The 25,791-nt window shown below is 49.7% G+C and overlaps 1 protein-coding gene across 1 annotated transcript; it reads right to left on the minus strand.

Annotated features, from left to right (window-relative positions):
• Window positions 1–216: 216 nt before the first annotated feature.
• Window positions 217–22,792, minus strand: SCD (stearoyl-CoA desaturase). Its single transcript, XM_074830806.1, has 6 exons — window positions 22,274–22,792; window positions 18,255–18,543; window positions 10,426–10,556; window positions 6,726–6,931; window positions 5,208–5,440; window positions 217–3,988 (listed from the first exon to the last, which is right to left on the minus strand). Exons 1-6 carry the CDS (start codon window positions 22,790–22,792, stop codon window positions 3,789–3,791), a joined length of 1,578 nt encoding a protein of 525 aa, XP_074686907.1. The 3' UTR covers window positions 217–3,788.
• Between the last annotated feature and the right edge of the window lie 2,999 nt (window positions 22,793–25,791).

A 25,791-nucleotide genomic window follows, 5' to 3' on the forward strand; every position in this document is an offset into this window, starting at 1 on the left:
GCGCAGGGGCAGCCTTGGCGTGCCTGCCCAGGCTGCGCGGGAGTATGAAAGCCATTATAATCTGCTCATTCACGCCGCTTAAAGAGCCAGAGGTTTTTTCCCTGGTTCTCCTGGAAGGGAGGAGGATTTGGAAAGGGTGACGCATAGCATCCTCCATCCTGATGGGGCATCGCGTGCTTCACCCAACCCAGCCCGCCATGTCATCGCTCGAACAGGTTTTAAAGTAACGTTTTTTATTATGAACAAATAAAATTTCAGATCAGCACAACCAGATGTCTGTTTCCGTATTAGTAGAAATTATTTCAAAAAGGTTTTTCTTTTCCAGTACACAAAACAGAGATACTACTATGCAGAAATCCCTAAGCTGTGAAAAATCATATCCTACTCACATTTCAACAGTGACAGAGCTTAGACAATGTGCAGATTCAACTTTCCAATCCTTCCCTGAACACCCAACACTTGGACATCTGCTCTTCACAATACCAGCAGGGCTGGGAACAGTTTTGGAAAACAAACCAGTCCATGCTTCTGCCAGCAGCAGTGTGCGTGTGGTACCTACACCTTCCTCCTCCGCACTGGGCTGGTCGGCAGCGAGCCTCACCACACCCCTGGGAGGTAGGGCATAACCCCCTGTTACGGATAGGGAAACTGAGGCACGGAGAGTTTTTGAGTGACTTTGTCCTAAATCACACAGTGAGCGAGTAGCTAAGCTGGGAACAGGTCCCAGGAGAACGGCTGCTCTAGCCACGAGGTCCCACTGCTGCCTTCTCTGCTTCCACCTCTCACAGACTTATTTAAGCTAAACATACAGACGACGCGTCCAGGATACAAACATGCCACCAAAAATATATATATATATTTATAGGTATATATATATATATATAATCTCAAACAAAGTTCTACTTAAAGTGTTGTATGTTTCTTAATCTAACAAAAATACATTCAAAATCACCTGCACCCACAGTTCAATGTAGGCAATTAAATAATTAAGAAACCCCTCGAATGTTCATAATTCAGAAAAAAAAAAAAGAAAAAATACGGCAAATAGCTGTCAATACTCCTACGTATATTAAAGATTTAAGGCACCCAGAGATATTTGCCAATCTACCTTTAAAGTGATTGGGCAAACACCAGGACTGTTTGGTTACCGCTCCTCAGCTTCCACCCTAATTCCAGATTCTGGATCCGAATCAGCAGGTGAAATTTGAAAGGAACTCTTGATGTCAAACCCTGCTTCTCTGCTGAGAGGATGTGAAATATTGCAGCATGTCACAGCACACTTCTCTACCATAGGGTATGTCACACAACACCTTAAGGGCACCAGGAGCAAGGAAATAAGTCTCCTCGCCTTCTCCCCTCCCCACACCCCTTTCAAATTACTGGCTGGAGCAAATCCATCCTCTCTGGAGACTTCTGTGAGTTCTGAGAGGTTTAGACTAGAGCAAAGTCAGTCAGCAATTACAGAGCAAACAGTGTTTTCTTTTTTGGGAGGGCTTTTTTTTTTTTAAATGGTGGGATACAATTCTAGCCACAATCCCCTTTGCCCCAGCCAGTCCCCAGTCTGTCATGAGCCTCAGAGGAGTAGGGATGCCTTCTCCTGACACCAGGAGCCGAAGGGCTCCCTGCGCCATTCCTCCCTGTTGTACCTCTCAGCTGGACACCACATGGCTCCTGGTGGCTCAAAACCTCAAAGGGTCCCATTGCTGAGCAATAACAAGGCCACAGTGGTGGCAGGGAGGGGAAAGAAGAGGAGAAGGCCTTCTTTTCTGAGTAACAAGCGTATTCTTGTTAAGGAGTACATCACAGAGCTGTCCTGGCTCCTGGTGGGTCTCACAGCAGCAGGAGAAATCAAAGCTGCAGATATGTGCTCCTGTGAAGCTTGCCTGGCTGCTACGTGGCAGAGCTGAGGCGAGGAAGTTGGCATCCTCTCTATCTCTGCCCTCTCTGAACAAGGGAGATGCTGCAAACCCCACTCAAACATCACCTCGTTCCAGCCACCTCTTGTGCTTTCCTCCAGCTCCATTTGATGAATTTAAGCTACAAAAACAATACTACTGCTACAACTAATAATAATAATAAAAATTAATAATAATGGAGAGAGTTAAGGGGGAAAAAAAGGACGTTCAGCCCAGTGAGGGGCTCAAGGCCATGACACCCAGAACTTAACCCTCCGCCTGAACTCAAGTTGCGGTCTCTGCAACCTGCAGGAAACAACACCCACAAGGACTTTTTTCCCCAGCACACCCCCTGGCTGTGTGCCCACATCAGCTTGGTGATATAACTGACCTTTCTGCAGTCTCAGCCGCCCTCACTGCCAGCAAAGAAGCAAGGTGGCAAGACGGCTTGCCGAGGAGGCCGGGAGGCAAGCTAAGGGACTAATGAGGAGCTGTTTTCGCCCTCCCTTCCCACTCGCTCAGAGGAGCAGAGAATGGCAAGCCACCCTGGTGGACCCTGGCCAGGAAAGCCAGGACACTGGCAGCAGTGTCTTGCTTCAGAGGTCTCGACTCCCTCAAGCCTCCCGTGCTGCCTGGCTCTGCATTGGTGTTTCTCAGGCACTTGCTAAGCAACCGAGTGGAGCCCCTGGGGATGGAGAGGCCTGCTCCTGCGGACACCCTCACCTCTCCCTATGCCTGAAAGCTCTCCCTTGCCCCGTCCCAGCACTCAGCACAGGATGAGGATCCACAGGGCTGCCATGGACACCAGGACATCTCTCTGCCGCCCAGGGGGGACCCTGTTCCTCCAGCACATAAAGCAGCTTAACTCAGTGGTGGAGCTTTGGTTTACATCCTTCTCCCCCTCTCCATTTTGGCAAAGTCCCGTTTGCTGGCAAAAATCTCAGTGGCAGCAGCAAACAAAACCACCCTGGGCTGGTGCTGCCCGACGGCAGCCAGTGGCACACCCCTCCATTTGTCCCCCTCCTCGTTGTGGTTCTCCAAAGGGGCCACAGAGCCTGGAGCCAGGCTCTGCCTTGAGACCCTGGTGGCAAGGGCACAGCAGGCAGTGCAGGGAGGAAGGCTGTGATGCCAGAGGGAGGAGGATATAAGGCCACCAAGGCTCCCCCTCTAGTGCCCACTGCTGCCACCAGACCCCCCCAGCCACCGGTGGAGCTGGCTAGAGCTCTGAGAGAGTCTGGGGGCCCTACTCTCCCCAGCCACAGAGGCTGTGTGGTGGGGAGAGCACTTCCCAAGAGACATACTGGAAAGAGATAACTCTCTTTCCGATGGCAAGGGAAGGGGACAGGGCTGCTTTTCCTGGGGAGAGCAGTTCAGCCATGCTATGTATGTCAGCAGCCCTTGAGAAAGGAGGAGGGACAGAGGAAGGAATTTTGGGGGGAAGGTGGTGGGGAGAGGGTCACTGACTTTAGCTCAACTCTTCAGCTGGCTGGTACAGGCTTCCCTTAACTCCATGGTACGTAGCCAGCTGTGATGGGCCTCCCCAGGCTGCTTCCTACCAGCTCCTCTGCCATGGAGAGACCAGCGTGATGTAAAGCAGGAGATGGGGTAGAGGGACTGGAAAGAGGAACGGAAAGGAAAAGGAGAGGAGGGAAAGGGGTGGCCTTGCATTATAAAGGCAGAGTCCTAGATCTTAAATACATCATGTAAAATACAGCGTGGGAGGGGGGTTAAAAGTCATTATCATTATCTTAAACAAACTGGTAGCATTATTCAGTAGTTAGTAAACAGAACATTAAACCTTTGTCCAGCGTGTTCAGAGGGGTCAGGAAGGGAGAAAGGGAGAAAAAAGGAGGAAGGAGAGGTGTGGATGTGTGCATGAAGGGGAGCAGGAACTCAGCCACTCTTGTGACTCCCATCTCCAGTGCGCATTTTCCGAGCCAGGATGACCTCCTTGGAGACCTTCTTGCGATCGCTGGCCAGCCCCAGGAGGCACATGAGGTCGATGAAGGCTGTGGTTAGGTTGAAGCGCCAGCCAAACTCACTGGTGGAGTAGTCGTAGGGGAAGGTGTGGTGGTAGTTGTGGAAGCCTTCTCCTGCAAAACATGACCAGGGAGAGGATGTTGCAGAGCTCCAGGTGAGGGCCCCTTTATCATGGCCCAAAGCACCACATTCCTGAAACAGGCTCTGGATTGCGTCCAGGCTCCTCTCTCCTCTCAGCCCAATTTCACCTCTCTACAATCTATCTCATCTCATTTGAGCATGGTCCAGCATGCCTGGGCTGGCCCAAATGAGCCAATGACATCACAGAGGACCTATGGTGCTTTAGAGGAAAACGAGCATGTGTTGAGGAACTAAGAGAGGCCCTGGCTCAACGACTGCACCAAAACACCAGGGGAATCCTAATGGCTTTTCCTCTGCCACCACAAGAAACCTTCTAGTACTGGTTGAGCTACCAGCTAGACTTGCAGCAAGTCCCCAACAAACCAGGCTAATCAATACTCCTACAACATGGGCAGTCCTAATGCCAAATCCAAAGGGCACTTCCAGATAGGAATAATGCAGACAGACTTCTACTAAGCAATCCACCCCAGTTGGCCACCCTATGCTCCGGACATTGTCAACACTGGCTTCAGTGCTCACCCCTTCAATGACATCGCCTGGAGTCCTGCTCCTACCTCCCTGAGTCTCTGCAGTTCAAATCCCCCTCTACTAAAAACCTAAGAGTAGATCCTTTGGTGGCAGAATTCAGTGCAGCCCCAGTGACACAGAGTAATGCAAACCAGGTGAAGATTTGGGCTTGGGAGAACAGATCAGGACAAATGCTGACCCTAGGATGTACTTTCCTAGGTCCTCAAAATGAGGAGATGATCTGGCTTATCTCACCCTCAAGTACCCCCAAAATTACAAGCTGCCCTGAGAACATGTCCAAATGTGCATCTGCTGGTTTTCAAGTTGACAGATCTAAGACAGATAAACAGAGACTGCAGCACACGTTTTTCAGTCTGGTGAACGGTGCAGAGAGAGCTTTGAGCAGGGTAAATAAAATATTGCTATTGAGATAAGGAGGTGCTAAGTGTAGCAGAGTCCTTTCCATCCTGGAGAGAGACGGGTGGGAGCTGATAACCCCACTGCCCTTATGTACTCACTGGCCAGCCTGGGAAACTCCGCCAGATGCAAAGGCTGGAGGGGAAAGGTGCAAGGGAAAGTGGGGACACCTGGATTCACAGAAATGTCTATAAGTATCTGCTGCCCCAAGGGGCAGTCCCTGCTCTACAGTCTACCCACAGCAAAAGACACAGATGCTGAACGTACCTAGGGCCCCCAGGCTGACCAGGGGGTTCTCCCGTGGGTTGATGTTCTGATCATATGGCCGGTTGCCAAACATGTGAGCAGCACTGTTCACCAGCCAAGTGGCATTGAGCCCTATGGTGTACCGCAGGATAGTTGGAATGAAGAAGCTGATGATGATGGATTCGTCCCAGAAGTACCAGGGCACTACAGTGGGCAGTGTGAAGCACAGCAACACCACTGAGGGCTTGTAGTATCTGGAAAAGAAGGAACCAGGAGGAAAATGCTCAGTGGCAGAGGCAGAACAGGAAGGACTGGTTCAGACCTCCCTTTGGAGGATTCACTCTCAGCTATACAGGGAAAATCAAGTGCAGAAATACCGCAGCCCTGAGCCCTGCGTCTTTTGCCCTGGATGCACAGAAGCCATACCTGGAGACTCCCACGTCTTATCACTGGGCAGGAGACTCAAACTGAAGTCCTGCTCTCCCTGTCTCAATCTCACATATGCACAAAGCAATGCCCCCTTCACTGTGAGTCCAGACACCAGACGCTGCTTTTGGCCTCATCTGCCATTTGCTTCTCAGCTATGTTGGTTCTCATAAAGGCAACCCCGTGCTTTCAGAGTCCCACAGAAGGTCCTTTCTCAGGCTCTGGCCCAGTGCTGCAACTCCTCCTTGCAGACCTGGCCCTGCCTACCAATACACCCCACCAACATGTGCAAGCAAGGGACATCTGTGCCATCAAACAGATGATTATGTGGGGCCTCTCACACTAGAGGGATGGGAGTAGAGGAAGCTGAACCATTCTAATGACCCACAGGGGAATCCCAGGCACAAAAAGGAGGGAAGCTATAAACCTTGCTTGGTTCATCTGGGACTGAACTAGGGACCTCCTGAGTGAGGGTGGTTACTGTATGGGGTCAGTCCCCCATTTCTGCAGCCCTGGTGATAGGCTCGCCTCCTCTGGGTATCAGTCCCAGTATAGCCCCAGACAGCTGAGAGACACCCCATCCAAGAGGCACCAGTGAATCAAGAGTGTCCTTCCCAGTTACTGCCTTTCTCATGTCCCCATTTTCAACTGCTCTTTCACCACACTGTTTCCAGGAGACTGATGGGAGAGTGGCAGAGGCGTGGCCTGGAAGGTGTACCACAACATCTCCAAGGATGGCCTGGAGGCACTTGTGGGTGGGCTCTGGGCCAGCCAAAGCAGCAGCTGGGCTGTAGGCAGGCAGGTGTGGAGGTGCTTTGTGGTGGGAAGCTCAGCTGGCGGCTGGCAAGATGCTACAGGATAGGTGGGCAAGAAAGGGGTGTGGGAGGGCTGGAGGTAGCACTAGCTCCTAAATACTTCCTATCCGAGAGGCACAGCTCATTTCTCACAGTTCATCCCACAGCAAAGCCTCGGGCAGACTGAAAGCTCACATTTCTCACATGGTACCCTCAATCTCTTCATGTTCTATCAAAGGCGTTTCGGGTCCCCAGCCCATCTGCAGAGTCCCTGCTCCATCCCACATGGCTCTGCACTGGGGCTGACCCCACCACTCACCTCCGCTGGAACATCACCACTTTGTCAGCCTTTACGTCACTCAGGTCCAGCTTCTGGCCCTTCTCTATGACATCCGGGTGCTTGCGCACCAGCAGCCAGCCGATGTGGGAGAAGAAGAAACCCCGTGTGGCATTGTGTGGGTCTGCATCTGTCTCGGAGAACTTGTGATGGACACGGTGGTCCCGGACCCACTCATAGATGTCATTCTGCAAGGCAACAGGAGTGGAGACTTAGGGCCAGGGCTGGAGATATTCCCTTCAAATTAACAAAAGGGCCTAAAACATGGGGGTTGGAACTAGATGGTCTTTAAGGTCCCTTCCAACCCAAACCATTCTATGATTCTATGATTTAGACACCTAAATCCCATTGACCTGAACTCATATCAGTCGTTTTATCTTTCATTAGGGTTTGGGTTTTTTGGCTTTTAAAACAAAAAGTTGGGTCTTCTTTGCTCAACCACTTCAATTTTCTTTGAAATCTGCTTCTTTGGTGGGCTGCCTTTTCTCTCTTTTTTTAATTGGCTAACTTTAGGCTTTGGTTTGCACATCCTCTACAACATCACAGGCTCTGATTGGCCAGCCTGCTCCCCCACCCCTACAATAGCCAGCCCTCACTGGCCAGTCAGTGTCTCCTCCCTCACACACTCAGCTCTTGTTGGTCATTTGTCCCCATCCCTACATGGTGCCAGCTGGGATTGATCAACCTGCCCCTTCCCTTCACCCTGACATTTTCCATGGGTCAACTTGCCTTGCTTTTCCTGGGATTGCCAAATCAGATCTGTAACTGGGGGCAAGGTGTTTTTAACTTTTTTTTTCCCCATTGGAAATCAAACAGTCTTAAAATTAAGGCCCCTCTTTAAAAATAGAATAAACATGCCATTTCAATGACAGTTATCAAAAATACTTCCCTTCAGCCCTATAACTGTTCTGTTTAAGCTGCAAAATCAATAGTTTGGAAAGTATTAAAGTTTTCATCATTTGTACTAAGAAATGATTGTTCGGCCAGTTTTAAGAATAGATTTTAATGAGCCTGTGCTCATTCCTTTATACAAAGATTTCTATGTGCTTAAAGCCATGTATTACACCATCCTAGAAAACATGAAACAGAGATCCAAGCACACCTCTATTGCCTGTATTACACAAGAGGCTCCTTAATCTCCTAAATACATAGGATTTTTCCTCAAGACACTTTGAAGGTAGGGAAGCAGCATAATCATCCCTACTTCTTGCCTAGGAAGACCAAGTGACTTATCCACACAGGAATCCTGTAGCAGAGACACAACTCCTCAAGTCCCTCTCAAGTGCTGTAACCACTCCTCCTTCAACTGAGATAAAATGATTTACCTGCAGGCCATACGATAAGGCAATGATAGACGTGGGCCAGGATTCAACTCTCACTTGTTTCCAAATACTGGGAACTGCTGCCTTCCTTGCAGCCAAATCCTGAGCACCTCCAAGTATCACCACCCCTCACTGATGTTAGCCAGAGCTTGGCCACTCAGCATTCCCCCAGAAGAGGGTGGCCCAGAAGCCTTCCCTATCTAGTAAGCAGAGAAACACAACCAGTACCTATGCTGGAAATGTTTCACTTGTGACCCAAAGCCTCTTTCACATTCCAGACCCTACACTGCATCTCATAACATGAGAAAACCCAGCCTGAAAGCTGACAGACAGCTTGGGTTTGCACATCTGGGGAGGCTTTCCCTGTCTCCTGAAATCCTGCTGGAGACAGGAGGCACAAATTTGGAAAGAGTCCATGTACCACAGTTGGAGCGTGGTACCACCTCATTCACCACACTCTGTGCACAAACACAAATCAGGGGTCTCAAAGCTGAAAAGTCAGTATCTTGACCCCAACTTCAGCACATTACCTTTTCTACAGATCTTATTTTGGGACCACCTCTAACTGCAACCCTGTCTGAAAATCATGGCTTTCTGAGACCAGCAAGCAAAGCCTAGAATGCCTGCTTCCTTGGAAGTTTCCACCTACAGGCTATAACCAGGAGAGCTTATGCTGTGCTGCAGCCACCTGGTCTTGCAGGTGGAGGAGCCAACTAGGAGCAGAATTCCTGCATTCTCTGAAATCACAAGCCACAGGTTTCTGAGAAGCCAACAGGCATTTTCTGAAGAACCTCAGATAAGATAATCTATAGTCTTCTCTGGCCTTAAAAGTTACCGGTCTCATCTTAGAGCTGCTGCCACTAATAGGAATGAGATAAACCAAAAATAAATCTTCTCTTGATCTCATTGAAAGTAACTATTAAAAAAAAATCCATGAGGAATGGTACTGAATTTTCAGTAAAACTTTGGATTAGTTCCTATTGAAGCTTAAATATCTGTCTGTCTCATCTTTGTCTATTCCTATCCGCTACAACAACAGCTCAGCAAATTCTTTCCCCCTCTGCCCTATAACCCTGTGAAAGATGGTCTTTGTATGGGACTAGCCGATACACAGCAACCCACCCCATTCCCTTGCTGAGTGCTGGACCAGTAGGTGGAATCAGCAACTTGGTCCTTCCTCTTTCTCCTGAAAGACTCTGGTTTGGTACTAACAGAGAATAGGAAAGTCAGTGGTGTTTTAGAAAGCTTTTCAAGGCTAAAAAAACCCCATCCCCACCCTCTTGTGTTACATGTCAATGAAGTGATATCCGGGGCGGTGAGCAGACAGACAGGGACAGACACACGACAGGACTGGAAGGTAAATGTCTCTAAAATATCTGGTCCACCTGGGCTTTACCCTTCCCCCATACCTCAGATGAAGAATTACTTAGGGACACAGCACTGATACTTTTCTGTTCACCTTCTTCTAGCAGAAAGTGCTGCACCCTGCACCCTCCTGAGTACTTCCTACACATGAGCAAGCCTGTGTGAAGTCCCTTCAAGTACAGTTCGAGGATGGAGTGTCGTTAGAGCTGTCTCACAGCAGCAAACCTGAGAGACCATCAGGATTTTTCTGTACCATGCCAGTCTGGGTTTTCACTCTGACTTCTTTGCTACTTTCTATAGTCCCTAAGGACTTCCCGGTTTGTTTGCTTTGTGGACTGTGAAGTGCTCTCCTGAGCGGTTAAGCAATATCCTGCTGTGCTTATCAGCTGCCTGCAGTCACTTGTGCCACTCTGAATGGGCCTAACCCTTCTCTCCTGGAAACATCACTGACCTGGGATGACTCTGGAAGCCAGCAGTGTGACTTATAACAGGGTTATTCCTTAATATCACTCTTTCAAAACAGAGAAGCATCCCCCTAACTGCATAATCTCAGGAAGTTCTTGGTCTTTCCGCATCAGCAAATTCCAGGCTGGTCCCTGGGCTGTGTAGATGTATCCCCCCTTATCAGCCACGCAGCAAGAGGAGGGTGAGGCAACACCAGGAGAGCACTTAGCACTTCCACGCCTCTTTCACAGGACCTGGAGCACCTCGAGGGAAGGGTACCTTCCTGCTTTAGAGAGCTTTCCTACCCTTGATGTTGGCCAACAGCCCTCTCCCCACCAGGTTCATCTCGGAGTCACCCTCTGACAGGACAAGGTGAAGACAATGAGACAGACTCTAGCACCACAGTGTTAGATGGAAAGGACAGGTTGTTTCCTAACAAGACACAGTAGGAAAGAGGAACCTCTCCATCAATTTCTGCCTCATACCCGAGACAGGGATTCAGGGGAGCACTTCCCTTCTGAGGACCAGTGACACACTGAGGAGGTGCTTACCTGGAAGGCTATGGAGTTTGCAATAGTCAAGAAGATCCGCAGGGGCAGCGTGGCTTTGTAGGACCGATGGCTCCAGAGGCGGTGAGATCCGGCTGTTATCCCCAGAGCACTCACCAGGAAACACAGAATGGCTGGAAAGGAAAAGAAAGTGTTGGACCAGTTAGAGCAAGTCAGCCTGCAGCAAAGTTTCTGGCAGAGCAACACAAAGGCAAGTCTTCCTCCAAAGCTGTATAAGCAAGAGAGGAACCCATGGAAAGGACAGATTGGGGCAATAAAAATCAATGTGAGAGTGCCCAAGCTACCACAGGCTTCCTAAGCAACGTAGGGCAAATCACTTCAGCTCTTCACCTCTGACAAGGGAGGAGGCTCCCCCTTACAAGACTTGTCACAAGGGTTGGTTCTTCAGCATAGTGCCATCTGTCATGGTGCAGGATCATCAAAATTGTATAAAGCAACTGCTTCCATATAGCCCTGTGGTAACAGCTCTGCAGTCCACCAGGGAACAGCTTCCGCTTTTCCTCCCACCCCAAATAATCAAGGGTTTTGCTTTCCCCTCTCGCCACTCCTCACTAAATCTCTTTTGCATTCTCTTCACCTAGAGGTGGTAGATGATCTTAACAGTTCTTCAGGGGGAAAGCTAAAGCCCATGGTTAGGCTTCTCTTCTGCTCCCTTTCTGAGCAGAAGCTGGTTAGAGAAAGATCTAACCTACCATCCCCCTGAAGCCTGGGCTACTCAGCATTCCCCCAGAAGAGCTGTATCACTGACTTAAAATATGCCCAGAGGCTCCTGCTTGCAGGGTCTCTTTGATTCCTCCCTCTGCTCAGCTCCTGCACCATTTACTCCGAGGAAGGAAACTCCAAGGCTAACAACTCATTGCAAGTCATGCCCACAGCAGAGGCAGACGTTGCTGGGCCTAGCTGAACTTCGAAGCTGCTTCATGTGTTCCCTCTCCGCACAGGTCAGAAGGAATTCCTTGTCACTCTGGCAGCTAGTAAAAAACCACACCCCTCTCCCTCTGGATCATGTGTTTATGTCTGCCCTGGTCTGTGTGTTCCCACATGTCCTCCTGGGACATCTGGAATTTAACCTGGGTTCCAGCATCTCGTCCTAGAACTAAAATGGAAAAAAACCCCCAATAGAGTCATAGCAGAATTACAGTAGGAAGCTGAGGTTAAGAAGAAAATTGGATCTGAAAATTAACTTTTTTTCTAAGAAGGAAGCATCAGAAAGCTTGGCGGAAAGACGGATGGCATTCAACAGTTGGTTTGCCCTGCAAGCTCAGACACCAAGAGGGAAGGGTGCACATCTGCATAGGTCAACTGATCCACCTTCAGTCCCCTGGGGGAAGGGATGCCTTCTCACCAGTCCCCCAGGGGAAACTCTTTCCTTGGTATAAATTTGCAGATTTCAGCCAATTGGATCAATGTTGAAAACAGCTCCTTATTCTTACCCATAAACCCATGGATAGGAATTGGTATGCTTGGTATGCTTGACAATACCATTCAGTCCAGCCAAATGGCTCTAATCAAGCTTATCTTGAACCCAGAAAATAGATACTCTGCCAGAAACTTGCCTGGAATCAGAGATCTGAGACATATGCAAGGCACTGTCGCCCCGTTCTTTTCATTCAAAATAATCCAGTCTTTATTTCCTATCATCTCCTGTTCCCTCTTTCTTCTGTCACCTCCTTTTTGTTTTTCTACATTCTAAACCTAATCTCTCATCTGCTAAAAGCTAGTCTCGGCTGATTTAACAACCTCTTCTAGCCCCTTAAACTTGCATGAACCCTCCTCACTCCCATCCCGCTGTATAACAGCAACGTTCCCTGTCTGCTGATCTGACTGTGACTTTCCCTCTTTATCTTCTCCCTTGGCTTCCCTGCCTGCTGCCGAATGCAGTGCAAGCTTCAGACCAGCACAACTCCCAGCACCTGTGTGGTCTCTTAGAGGAGCCAAGCAGGCACTGGTCATGGTTGATTTATAGGGCATGAAGAGGGATGAAAATGCATGCAAATGCAGAAGGATCCAGCCTCTGCAAGAGACAATGGAACTGAGCAAAACTCACGAAGCTGGTCAAGCCTGCAAGGGGAGAAGGGAGGGATGCACGAGCAGGGTGTTTGATTCAGGTCCCCCTTTGCCTTACTGACAGGGAAGTACTTATGCTAGATACCTTGAAGGTCTCACCCACCCCCATGATGCTGACTTGAAAGTTATGAACCAGGTCATGACCAGTTCCCTGTTGGTTTTAAGATTTTAAGACTTGTTTTAAATCAGTCACTATCCCCACAGATTCATACAGAAGAGCAAACCTTGAAAAAGCACCTAACATATAACTCTGATTTACAGAACCTCTCTGGCCTCAGACACTGCAATAACAACAAAACCCGCTCCTGGATGTTTCAGACACTTCCTACTAGTGGCAGAAGAGTGACTCACTGTCATTCTCCCTTGAACATAAGCAGCTGTACCCTGCAAACCGCATTTCATAAAACCTCTGGGCAGCCTTCTGCCCACGGTGCACACCTCAGTGGCTGAGGTAGATTTCCAGGTGTGACAAGCAGTTTATGGCAGAGCTGAGAGTGGCATCCAGGAGTGTGGATTTCACGTCCAACCTATACACTCTATGAAAAACACCAGCCAAGGAGTTGACGATAAATAGCAGGTTGCAATGGATGTGTGGGGCAACTTGTTAGGGAGAGAGCCCAGCTCTCCACTGCGGGGCAAGTAGGCATGAGTTAACAGTGCACTGGGGACAGAAATTACCTATGCAATCTTCAATAGCACTAGAAAGTAAATGCCAGGTTAGATGAGTATAGGCCGTATTTATGTCCCTGAGTTCAGGCCTCCCACTCTGGTGAATCCTCACATGCTGACTGGGAATTAGAGGCCTCCAGGAAGATTACTCTGGCTGAGGACTGTGGTATTTAAGCTTTGCAAGAAGGAAGCTCACCTGTAGCTCTTTTATACAGGCAATTCTCAGAATTTGTGGATATCCCCCTCAGGAAAAGATGACACCAGCAACGAAGCCGTATCAGCAAGCACAAGTAATCACAAAAGAGAAGAGATGGGGACACCGACAGACCCAGAAACTAGACAACCCAGTACTTACTTTTGGGTAGCCTTGCCTGAAAGCTTTTCATAAAAATTTGGAAGAGTACCCATTGCTTTTAGGTGCCCTGGCATAGAACAGTCACAGCCTTCATCCAAAGCCCATGAAGCTCAGCATTTCATGTTGACTTCTCTTGGAGCTGTGTCCCAGGTCACTACAATGGCCACAACTCTCTAATTATAATCCCGTGCTGCCTTGCCTCTCGCCCGTCTACAGCAGCTGTAGTTTATCTAAGGAGCAGATACTTTCTGTGGGAAAGGAGCTGATTCTCACTCTATGCATACATGGCACCCAGCCCACAGAAACCCAAACCCTACTTGGGGACTATTAGCTCCATCAGCCATACCTAAGAGTTGTGACAGTGACAGGATATGGACAATAGATTGAAAAGCCTGGTGGAAAACAGAAGAATTCAGCACCCTAATGATTCAGAGGGTTCATCCCTGCAAAGAGGTGCAATGATGATCATTGCATAGCCAGGGAATCAGCATCTCACACAGAAGAAGAAAAGCTCCTCCAAGATCATCCACTAGGAATGAAACTGGAAAGAGAGTAGAGAAGGTGAAATAAAGTAGCACAGATTTTCACAGCTACCCTGTGATGCTGCCTCAAACTGCAGGACTTAGGCACTCCATCAGCTGACGTTTCAAAGTCATCTTATGCATCATGCTTTGAAGTATCCAAGCTCCAAAAGACTGTCAACTCACAAGTGATGTTTCCAATGACCCATTCAACTGGAATACAAAGAATTATGACCACTGGCAGTAATATGCACTCAGTGCGCCAAAAATTAAACCCAAAACAGATTCAGTCATATTTATATGACTTGCTAGCCTTTACCTCTTCAGGGCTCAGATTCAGACCTCAAGTTATGAAAGGAAGCCAGGAATGTGCTAAAGGCATTGTTGCCTGCAGTCAACACCAAGGATGTTTACATGAAGAGGTGTCCCTGCTCCAGCAGGTGTCCCTGGGCTTCTGCTCAGTGCGAAGGGAAACTACAGCTCTGGACTGTTCCCTCCAAGTCCTGCTAGCCAGCTGGGTCATGCTACTCTGAGGAGAAAGATACCAAGAGCAAGGAAACGCGTAGGCTGCATAAGGGGAACAGCGTTTAGGAGGAGCAATAGGAGCTACTGTTGCTATAACCTACCTTGCCTATCTGGTAAAATCAGAACTTCCCTTCCACTCTTGGAGGAGAAGCATACCACCTGCTAGTTAAGCCTGGAGAGGACGCTAAGTAGAGAGGTGCTGCCAGCAGTAGTCTTGATGGAAAAGTAACAAAAGACTTCTGTAAATGTTTTGCTGGATACATTTCTTGCAGGTAGTACTGGCTGAGATTTTCAGGCTGTCAGAGTTGCCTAAATTATCCAGCAAGCTGCTCCTTGATCCAAAGATGATGCAGCAGCAACAAAAAATGGTATCAACCCATGTTTCTCCCACCGTTGGCACTGCAGGGAGCTGAGGTGTTGTTAGAGCACCATGTCAAGAGGAACCATCACTGTTTTATAAACATTGTTGGCCAGGCCAACAGGTGTTAACACAAATATCGTATGTCTGCTGCACCTGAGGGCCAGGAAGACAACATGCAAATCACGTTTCCAGGGAGGCTCAGAGCAATTAAGAGAAGAAACTATCAATCACCTTTGCATCCTGCCCTTCCAGAGTCAGTCTCTATATCGTTTGGCAAATGCTGTGAAATCTGCTTCATGATCCCTGAAAAGACTGCGCAAGACTTTGTCAAGTGCAGTGCAGAAGACAGTAAATAAAAGGGGAGCTAACTAGAAAGCCATAGTGCTGGAAGGGCTCGGAGAGCTCTTGTTATGGTGAGCTCACCTGATCAACAACCCCAGCTTGTTCTGGGAAGCTCTGTACCAGAAAGAGATCAGGGGATACAATGCACACAGCAACACAGAACAGCAAACAATGATGAAGGCAGGGCTGGAGAGCTTGAGAGACAAAGAGGAATTAGCACACAGAGAAATGAAAACAAAAGAGGACACAGTCACCAATATAACTGGTTTCAGAGGGACAGGATCATCAAGGAGATGGTGGCTTGGGTGAAGAATGTAAAAGCAGGGGATTTGTCCTTATAATAAAATATAGAAGGTATGTCAGCTATCAGGCACCATAGCTGCCTGTAGCATAACAGCAGAGAACATCTGGGGCCATGTTATTTTTATATTATATGTACACAGCCTAAGGAAGGAATGATCTGAAAAACAAACAAAGAAACGAGCATAAACTCCAGCAGCTCCAGAACTACCACTGGGAGAGCTGTTCTGCCGTAAGCCCACACTGTATTGCCAGGAGCAACATGTCTCTGCTGCTCTATTCTTGTCTGTAAAATGAGAACCATAGTCCTCTCCTTACTACCAGGAGAGTTGTAGGAAAATAACAGCAAGTCACTGAGATGACAGCCACAAATACCTTGTATGTGCTAAAGAAAGGTATGAACTGAGAAAAGGGCAATGCAAGAAGGAGCAAGGAGCCTTGCTGAGAAGCCAGACCTGTGGAGGGTCAGAGTATCCCAGCTCTGGTCAGCACTGGAGGAGAATGGACTATAGGGAAAGCTCTGACTTGGCTGCAAAGTGCATGGAAGGGTGATCCCTTCCCACAGCAAGTGCCAGGGATGCAGGATAAGGAGCTCTGTGGAGCTACTCCCGCTTTGGTAAGGCAGGATGGTTCTTCAGCCAGTCCAGAACAGTGCAATTCCCCCAGACTTCACGTCCTTCTCCCATTGCCAGAGCATCTGTCACCCCAGAAGCCACCAAGGAATCTTGCAGTGCCTCACAGTGGCAGGAGAGCAACTGGCACTTCACATCAGAGTTGACTGAAGGAGGAGAGCAGAGGGACTGGCATTAGGTAAAAAGCAAGGCGGAATCCCACAAAATGCCGTGGGATGCCATACAGACATCCTGAACAGGCATGTGGTTGCAAAGACACTGCCTCAGAGACCACTTTGAGGTAAGGTGGGGCTTCGCAGAATGCAAAGCAGCATTAACCTTCTGGATCAAGATGCTCGAGCCCACTTAAGTATCTCAGGGGAGCTCAAGGGAGAAGGGTTGGATGGACTTGAAAATCATGGTGCAGCTTGAAATGAAACCAGTAAACCCCACTCACCTTTTCCTTCCTCCCTGCTGCAATGCCCTGAAGATACTTGGCTGGGGTTGGAGGATCCAGGCTTCAGCCCAGTGAGTGAAACCAGCAGACCCTGCCTAGCCTCTATCAGAGAGCCTGGGGATGGGACACATAGAGCAGGACCGAGAGCCCTGAAACGCTCCTCCAAGGTCATGCTGAGGCTGCATGTTCTGCTCAGCCCTGCCACCCTGGGGAAAAGCACAGCCTGCTAGATTTTCACAAGGGAAAGGCCCAGCAAAGTCTTCTTTCATAATGCCTCCATGAAAGCCCATGCTGGCTGCACAGGGAACATGTCAGTGCCTCTGCTTTTGCAAATGCTGTAGCCAGCCTCTGACTGAGTCCTGTGGCCTCCAGCGATGCTCATCCCCCAGGCCTTTGCCTGTGAGAGGCTGAGATGGTCCAGGAGGAAAAGAGTCAGTCTGGTCATCCAGGGAGCCATCTCTTTGCCAGTCCAGCTCTGATGCTGTGATGCTCGTTGCTCACAGCCATCAGGAAGACAGACTTTGAGAGCATGACAGGCCAGGTGGATTGCTTCAGGGCCTGTCCACAGCTGGACTTGCCAGGACGCTGCTCCCGGCTGAGCACTTTGCAAGAGCACTGCTGAAACCAAAAGCCATGCCAGTAGGTCTCAAATTAGACCATCGCTTTTCGTTTCAGGATGCTCTGTTTCACAGGAAGACAGGGATGGGATGCAACCTCTCGACTTCCCCACTGGGAGCTGTTTGCCTTCTTGACTCCTCCAGGGGTCCACACAAAGGCTCATAGAAAGCAAGGCTTCCCTGCAGCTTGGGCCTCAGGCCCAGCTGCCTTTCAAGTAGTCAAAGGAGAAGTTTGGTTCCTACCCAGGGCAAGGTCGCTGAGAAAGCGGAGCTTCGCCTAGCTACCTTCTGCTGGGTTGTGCTTTCAACTGGAATTTGCTGCCTGGAGAGCCGCTTATTTATTTTTTGAAAGTTGTCAGGCTTAGTTCCGGGATGATGGGGACTAATCTGTGCTTTTATAAGAATGATAAAAGACCTGAGCTTCAGAGTTAACTCTTGACTTTTATCTTCAGCACAACTGTATTTTGTCTCTTTCCCCTCACACACACATGGAGGCTCTATGGGATTTACCCTCCCTTGGTAAGGACAGAAACGGTTCTTGCCTTTGGGCAGCAGCCTCAAGCCAAATAATGCCTTGTACCTTGCCTCCCCAGCCACCCCTTAAAGTGCTGTTGCTAGCATCTTTCTTCCTAACTTTCTGGGATTGTCACAATACTCCATCAAACATTTTCTGTGCTCCACCCAAGAAGTGGATGCACATTCAGGAGTGGGCCACATCCAAGCCTAATGCCTGTGAATCAAGTTTGTTCTTTAAGTAGCTAAGCAGTCCCCTGCCAAATCCTTCCCTCTCATGCATGACCTTACAAGAGACACTAGCAAGCCCTCCCACAGTTCACTACAAAGCTGGCTGAGTAGCTTCTTCTAACAGAAGACCTCTACTTCCTTCTTTCTCCTCCCCGAGTCTGTAGGCCTGGAGGGAAAAAAAATGCCACCCAACAGATTTGGGGTTTGCAGATGTCAAGAAACAAATGAAGGAACATGCTTACCCCATGCCAATGTCTGGATCTTTGCGGAAGGTATGAGCACCAACCCTAATATGGCCCCTAGATGGAGCAGGCTCATGAGGATGATATTCCTCCAGACGTATCGCAGCGGTGGCTTGGGGCCCTCTTTCTCCCGGTAGGTCTCATCAAAGATATCATCTATCACATCCCCCCGGTCTTCTGCCAAGTCCTCATGATTGAGTAAGTCCTTCTCCATGACGGCATCCCCATTCCTGGCCACCCGGGAGATGAGGGTGCCAACAGTGGTGGTGCTGGAAGCGGAGGAGAACTCCTTGGAGAGGCAGCAATGGACATTTTCAAGAAAGGAAAAAAGGAAAACAAACAAGAAGTTGGTGGTTACCAATGCAGGAAATAGAAACACAAGCAGCTAGTCTGGCAGTACGAAGAAGCAGCCTGCAGTTTCTTTGGCAGGTTCCATTCCTTCAGCTGAGCCCTTGGCAGCAAGAAGAGCCTGCTCTGGCCCCACGGAGTTGTGGCATGAGAGGGAGGGGGCCTGATCTTTCTCAGGGGAGGAGGTGAATGGTAGACATGGTGTAAAGACAAAGACGTGAAAGCCAGTCTTTTTTCCACCAGTGGCTTTAGGGGTATCATTTGCAGGCTGCAAGAATTTTCATTTTCCTTCAGTTTTATTAGTAGGCATTTTTAGGTGGACTTGTGGTCTGGGCTTGCGCATAAGCAGACAACAATAAAGGAAATCTTGTGAATGAACAAAGAGGTGGGAGAGAAATATGGTCTGAAACATGGTTTTATTATAAATCATTGGGCTTCTCCTGATATCCTGCTTCTTTGTGTCACCTCACCAGGGATCACTGGGGAACAACAGGAAGATCCACAGAGGGATTCTTCTGGGGTGCCTCTTTACCTCCCCCTGCCTCACCTTCCAGGCTGCGACATGGCAAGACCAACATGCTTGCAGATGAATGGATGGAAGCAGTTGAGCGATGTGCTTCCAGTTAGACCTACAGCTCCTATCCCATGCCTGCTGCTAAGCCTCTTATCCCTTTCCCACTTTCCACCCACAGGCAAACTAAGGCATGGGAAGACAATACTCTGAGCCAAGGCCACCAGTACACAGAGAGGAAGTCTTAAGCAGCAAGTTGGCTCAGCCTGGCTCCCAGCTCCCTCCTGTAACCATGACACAACATTCCCTCTCCACACGCTTGCTTGCCCTGGCTGAGTGACAGCCTGCCTGATCAGGCATGCATGACGAAAGGAACAGGCAGGACTGACCCTAATGAGACAGGTCACTGAACCCTGAATCACCAATTTCCATCTCCATCATGACAACTGCGTGCTTGCTGGTGCTTTCAGCCCTCTGTCAGGCCTGAGCCCAAGTGCCCAATGGGGCTCCACCCTGGGGGTGCCAAGCACGTGGGATGCAAGTGGTGGGAGGGCATGCTGTCCCCATCCCCTCGCCTCCCAGGAACCTGTCCCTCCACCACCCGCACTGCTGCCTCCACATGCAAAGGGGCAATAAAGGTCAGCCGGCAGGAACAGGAGAGCCAGAACCATGGGAGGGAGCGTGGCCAAGCTGGAAAAGCTCCTTTCCCAATAGAAATCTCTCCTGAATTAATAGCAGATTCCCACTCAGGCACCCAGGATTCATAAAGACCACCATCCTGCCATGGCCTAGTTTCTTGAGGGAGGCATTAAAATCAGGCCAGGCAGCTTACGTGGCCATCCCAACTCCTCCCTTTCCCAAGGGTAGAAACTAGAGGGTTACAGACATACCTTCCTACAGGGAGGAGCTGGCAAAGCTGACAGATTCCCCACATTTGGGAAGTAAAATGATCTCTACAGAGGGAGCCCTCTAAGTTTTTCCTTCTGGAATCCAAGGTTAGAAAGGAAAAGACCTGGACATGAAGTATCCCGCTGCTTTCTCTGAACCCAGGCAGCTGCTGAGCTCGGGACCAGCTACTTCTGCATCCTGGCTATAGGCTGTCTCTGAGGGTATGATACTCTGAGCTGCTGGAGAATTTAGAGACAATCCCCCCCAAATAGGGCCGTGAGAAATGTCTTCTAATCCAGAGATTAGGCAGGGAAAAGTCCTGCCCATTTCAAAGTGTCAGATACTCTCATCTGGCATTTTGGCAGGAAGGCACAATTTTCTTCTTTGGCTGGAAGACAATCTACCAAAAAGACCCAAGACTTGTCTATGCAGGAAAAATTCCCAACAGAGATCTGGTGGTATAATTAGATGGGTAACGCTCCCCATATGGACATGCTGCTTCCAGAGTAAGAATGTGGGATTGGAGTTGCATTTTTCTCCTCCACGATAGCTTATGTCACTGTCAAAGTTACACAGGGGCAGAGGAGGAGGGAGAGCACAAAGAAAACAACAGAGAGGAAAAAACCTCTTCTTCCAAAGTTGTAGTAGCCACACGAGGAATTTTACCAGCACACCTATGCTGCTGGAATTACACTGATATAATCAAACTGGTCATTTCTCACATGTAAACTAACCTTAAATCAAAAGGGCTATAAAGCAGCTGTGAAACACAGCTCTACCATTACAGACTTGGTGGGGGGAGCACGGGGAGAAGAAGGAGGTAGAACGGGCAGCTATCTAGCTGGAGACCGGGGTAATGAGGAGGAAAGAAAGAGGATTTTTACCCCCCTATGGCTATAGTGGCTTCTGCGGCTCCTACAGAGGAACACGAGATGGGGATTGATCTGGAGTCGAGAGCTGAAAGGGGGAGGAAACCAGCTAAATCATTTTCATGAGCTCTCCCTCATTTATGAAGGACTTTGCAACTCTCATCTGCAGAACAGATGTGTTCCCCATCTCCAACACCCCCCCCCCCAACAGCACCAAACATGCCATAGGTAATCCTGGCACCCTGCCAGCTTATACAACCAACTGCAGCTCAAAGGCTCCTGCCTGGGTTCAGCCTAGGTGCCCCAGGGCAGTGAATCTTGGGTCCAGTATATTTGAATATGCCCAACATAACCCAGGGACAGGATTCTTTTCAGCCTCCAGGATATGCCCCAAAATACATGCCAAGACTGTGAAACATGGTCTGAGCACGCTGCCCTTGGCATCCGTTTTGGGTCGGAAGAGGATTAAAGTTCTTTACATCAGAGCACCCCTGGCAGGTCACAACAACAAAAAGGAAGACTGGGGGAGACTCTGCGTGTTGGCGACAGGCAAGAAAAAGTGCGGGGCTGTGATTTACCTCCACCCCTCTGCACAGGCAGAAGGGGGAAGGATGAGAAGGCAGGAGCAGGAATAACATAATCAAGCCCCTGCCTCCCCTCGGGCAAAGGGTAGGCAAAAAAAAAAAAAAAAAATCTCTGAAGATCCAACAGGTCTAGTATCTTCCTGGTGTCATGTTGTTATTCAGTCCTTCTCATGCCAAAAATGGGCAGTCTCCCCACTGTATGTTTGCTTGGCTGAGGCAATGCAGACAGTCATTCATTTCATCTGGGCAGCTGGCTGCTTTCACCTTGCGTCTGTCCTAGAGACGCTCCCTGCTGCCACATTTGGCTTAAAAACGGTGCAAGTGAAAGCCCCTTCTTATTAAAAAAAACCCATAAAAATTAAGAAAATTAAAAAAGCACGGTCTGAGCATTACCAAAAACCCCAAGACCTCTTGGCACAAAAGCCCTTCCTGCACAGCCCCTATCAACACGCTTAGATGGATGTTCTCAAGATAAACCTGTATTTTATACTCGGTCTATCCGAGGGCATAGACTCCACGGGGAGACAGTCCCGGTGGCGGCGATCCCCGCTCCACGCACAGTCTCCCCATGAAACTTGGGTGATGGCTTAAGTTAGCACCGAATGACTGTGCCTCATGACTGAGAAGTAGCGTGGAGAAGACACACACACGCACACACACATGTGTGCGTACGTGCGTGTGAGCGTGCACGGACACGCGTGGATGCCCAGACCTTTCTTCCCAAGGCAGCAGCAGCGCGGCACTGCCGCAGCCGCGGAGATGGGGGAGGAAGGGGCGAGGGGCCCGCCCCCCCCGGCCCGCCGGCAGCCCCCCGCTTACCTCCTCCTGTAACAAGTGCGCAGGCATGGGGCGGCCCTGACTCTGCTCCTCGACGGCGGTACGCGGGTGCGCAGGTCCCCGGCGGTGGCGGCAGGAGGCCGGCTCTTGTCGACCCCTGGCTCTGCGAGCTGTGCGGCTTGGGGCGGCGGGCGCGGAGGTATTTAAGCGGGGCTGCTTGCTTGGCGGCTGGCGGGGCCGGGCTCTCCACGCCCCAGCCTCCCGGTGACCCCCTGCCCGCGGTTTTGATGCGCGGGGTCGGGTCAGCGCGGCGGGCGGCGTGTGGCGGCGGGTCCCAGCTCTCGGCGTACCCGGGAGGAGAGGCGGGGCGGGGCGGGCCGGAGGACGGGAGGAAGGATGCTGAGGAAGAGGAGGATGACGAGGGCCAGGCTCTCTCATGATGCCTGACTGCTTTTTTCTTTCTTTTTTTTTTTTTTTTTTATCTCTTTTCTTTTTTTTCCTCCCCCTCGCAAGCCGATTGGCTGCGGGAAATTTGGTGCCACCTCGGCCTGCCCTCGCCATTGGCTGCCCGCAATCTGCTGTTCGTTCCCCGCGGCGCGCACCCTGCGCGCCCGCCGCTGGCTGCGCGCCCCGCTCCGCGCCCGCCGCGGGCGGCCCGAGGGGTGCTGCCGGCCCTCCGCAGGGTGCGGGGCGCTGGCACCCGGCCCTCCGCATCCCCCCTCCTCCGCCGCGGGGGCTGCCCCTAGGGAAATAAGGGGCACCCGAGCGGTGTCGAGGAGCGGCGGAGAAAGAAGGGGCTTCATCTACTCTGTAGAGGGGACCTGTATGGGGAGCATTCTGTGTATGTATCTATATATAAATCATACATCTCTGAAAAGAAAAGCACACCCACAGCAGTATATCCGGATAAGCATGTATATCTGTGTAGGTGTTTATCTCGATCTGCAAAAACAGTCTGGAAAATGTTGGTTGTAATGTTTTGAAAAGAATCCTGGCCATTTTCCCCCAGAAAACAGTCCCTTTTGGGGGAGGGCGGAAGGAAAAAGGAGCAGCTCAGTTTGCTGTCAGCTATTTTCCATAACAACCTCCTCACTAGCCAGTAATGCCAGCAAGAGGAAAATCCAAGCTCTATCCCAAGGAGACCTTCACTGTTAAAAGTGAAAAAGAGGATCCTTGTGAATAAAACCTTGCCAGTGGCAGAGCCTGGAGGCAGCTCTCCTAACCCCACCGCATGGTCACTGTGCCAGGCACCCTCAGTTGTTTAGCAGCAAGGCTTGGGGGGCCCTAGTGCCATCACCCCAGCCAAGTTTCAGCTTCTTTCCCCACTCCCGGTGTGCCCCATGTTCAGTCTCTGGCCCCTGCTGACACGTGAGTCATTCTGGGAATGGAACAGGGATGTGAAAAGCCATTTTGAAGTGTGCCCATATCCCCTGACACATATCCTGTCTGGGCAGCTATCCTGCAGCAATGGAGCTGACCACATGAGGTGCAGACGGACAACCAAGATCTTGCAGAGTCTGTCCGTGCGCTGATCCTGCTCAGACGTAGCGGGGTTGATTCAGTGGCAGCTGTCAAAAGTGAGCTGCATTGTAATCACTGGGAGGGAAAAGTCACAATGAAAAAGAACGGTAGCCCAGTTGTTTTCTGGATTTAGAGGTGTTCAGCAAAGGGGGAAAAACTTGTCTCTCCTTTTGCATTTCACTGTGATCAATGAAGAGGTTTGAGACTAGTCTGTGTTTTAGTTTCACGTTAGGAACTCGTCTTGCCTACTTTCTGAGACAGTATTACAACAGAGCGCCATGTCAAAAGATGTTCCTAGATGGTGAAAGCTGACATGAGTCAGAGAGGGACTTTTAACTGTCCCTTTTAAGACTCTCCGTTAAATGTTTGGTTAACAACACTGAGGGTTACTGAACACTTGGGAGAAATGATGTTTTAATTAAAGATCCTGCTTACTTTCTGTGTGAGTGTTGGAAGAACTGTAAACTGTTCTAAAAACTACCCTAAGGAAATCCGACTCCTGCTATTTCCAAAAGAAAAACAAAGAAGAAATAAAGTAAAAAAAAAAAAGGTGGTACTTGTTGATTTAAAAAAAATAACCTGCAGCTCATGCCACACAGGGAAAATGATGTCAATGCTACGAACCAGGGGGAGAACTGGCAATGCCACAGGTGGGTGACAACGGGCCTTTTGGGGATTCAAAGGTTGCAGATAATCAGACCCACCAGAGCCCTTTCCACCAGTTTCTTTCCTCAGACGTGGAGCGCGCTAAGAGGGAACATACAGGGCAGCTAGACTTTGTCATCCTCTAAAATTAACACCATGTCTGGCTGCTCCCACACAACAGGAATAAGTTTTCTGAATATTCCCCTGCCAAGTTATCCTGGGAGATGACCATCACATTATTTTCTTGCACAGAGAGAGAGATGGATGTTGACCATTGCTGGGGTTGTGCTCACTTGGCAGGTTTCAAGTCTTACACGTTAATGACAGCCCTGAGAAAGGCCCTTCACCACATGGCCAGCTTCTCCCACTGGCATTTTGATCACTTTTGAAACAGGTTAATGCTCCTGAATGTGACCATGAGGTTCAGGCATTGACATCCTGGCGAGGTGCACAGGGTAGTTTGCTTTCCCAATGTTTAGATTGCAGAAGCTCCAGCCTTGCCTGTCAAAAGGCTTTTTGGCCCTTTGCAGGCTGGAGGCTTGGCTACGCCGTGCCCGCCAGGCTCCCTCCCATGGAGAGCTGCTGGCAGGGGTGATGGCCAGCACCATGCACACCCCTGGCCCCCACCACCAGACCCTGCCCGTCTGAGTCTCTGCTGTAGACTGCTATCTCAGCTCTGTTGCTCAAGGCTTGAGACAAAAGGGGGGATCACTGGGCAACCTGGGTGGGAAACCAGAAATGTCTAGTATAGACACAGCAGTACAGCTTAAACTGGGCTTTTCCTGCTCTAGTTTGGATCTCTCCAGACAGGCTTTTCCCTCCTTCCAGAGAGAGCTGCCCACTTGAGCCTTCAGCAGAAGTACATCCCTGGTGGAGTTCACCAACACTGCTTAGCAAAAATTCAGCTTCTGCCCTTTTCTCAGGAAACTGATTTGATTGTTCTCCACCTGGTGACTGCTGCCTAAGGTCGTGGTCTTTCATAAAAGAGCTGATGCAATGCCAGGGCCATGGCACAGGGCAGTGATGAGCAGAGCCATGCCACGGGCCATTAACTTCATCACGGGGTTTCTTTGGAAGCGCATGGTCTAATGCAAGGCTGTTCCACCTTCCTGAGAAGTCCTCCCCACAGATTCATGACCTACCTGAGGCACTGTGATAGTGAAAAACTATTGCAGAGTACTGTTTGTCAGAGTGGCTCAAAGTTCTTTATCAAGGTTGGGGAAAAGAGAGGCACAAACCAGCAGTGGGGTTTATCACAAGACACCATCTGTGAGCAGAGCCCATATGAGAAAGAACGGTTGCATCCCTCTCCTGGAATGAAATAACCAACCTGGGTTTGCTATCACAGTGCCAGGATGCAGAAAAAAAGCATCAAGGCTAAACTAAGGATGTTT

The sequence above is a fragment of the Strix aluco genome, chromosome 7, assembly GCF_031877795.1.
Source record: "Strix aluco isolate bStrAlu1 chromosome 7, bStrAlu1.hap1, whole genome shotgun sequence".
Taxonomy (NCBI): Eukaryota; Metazoa; Chordata; class Aves; order Strigiformes; family Strigidae; genus Strix; species Strix aluco.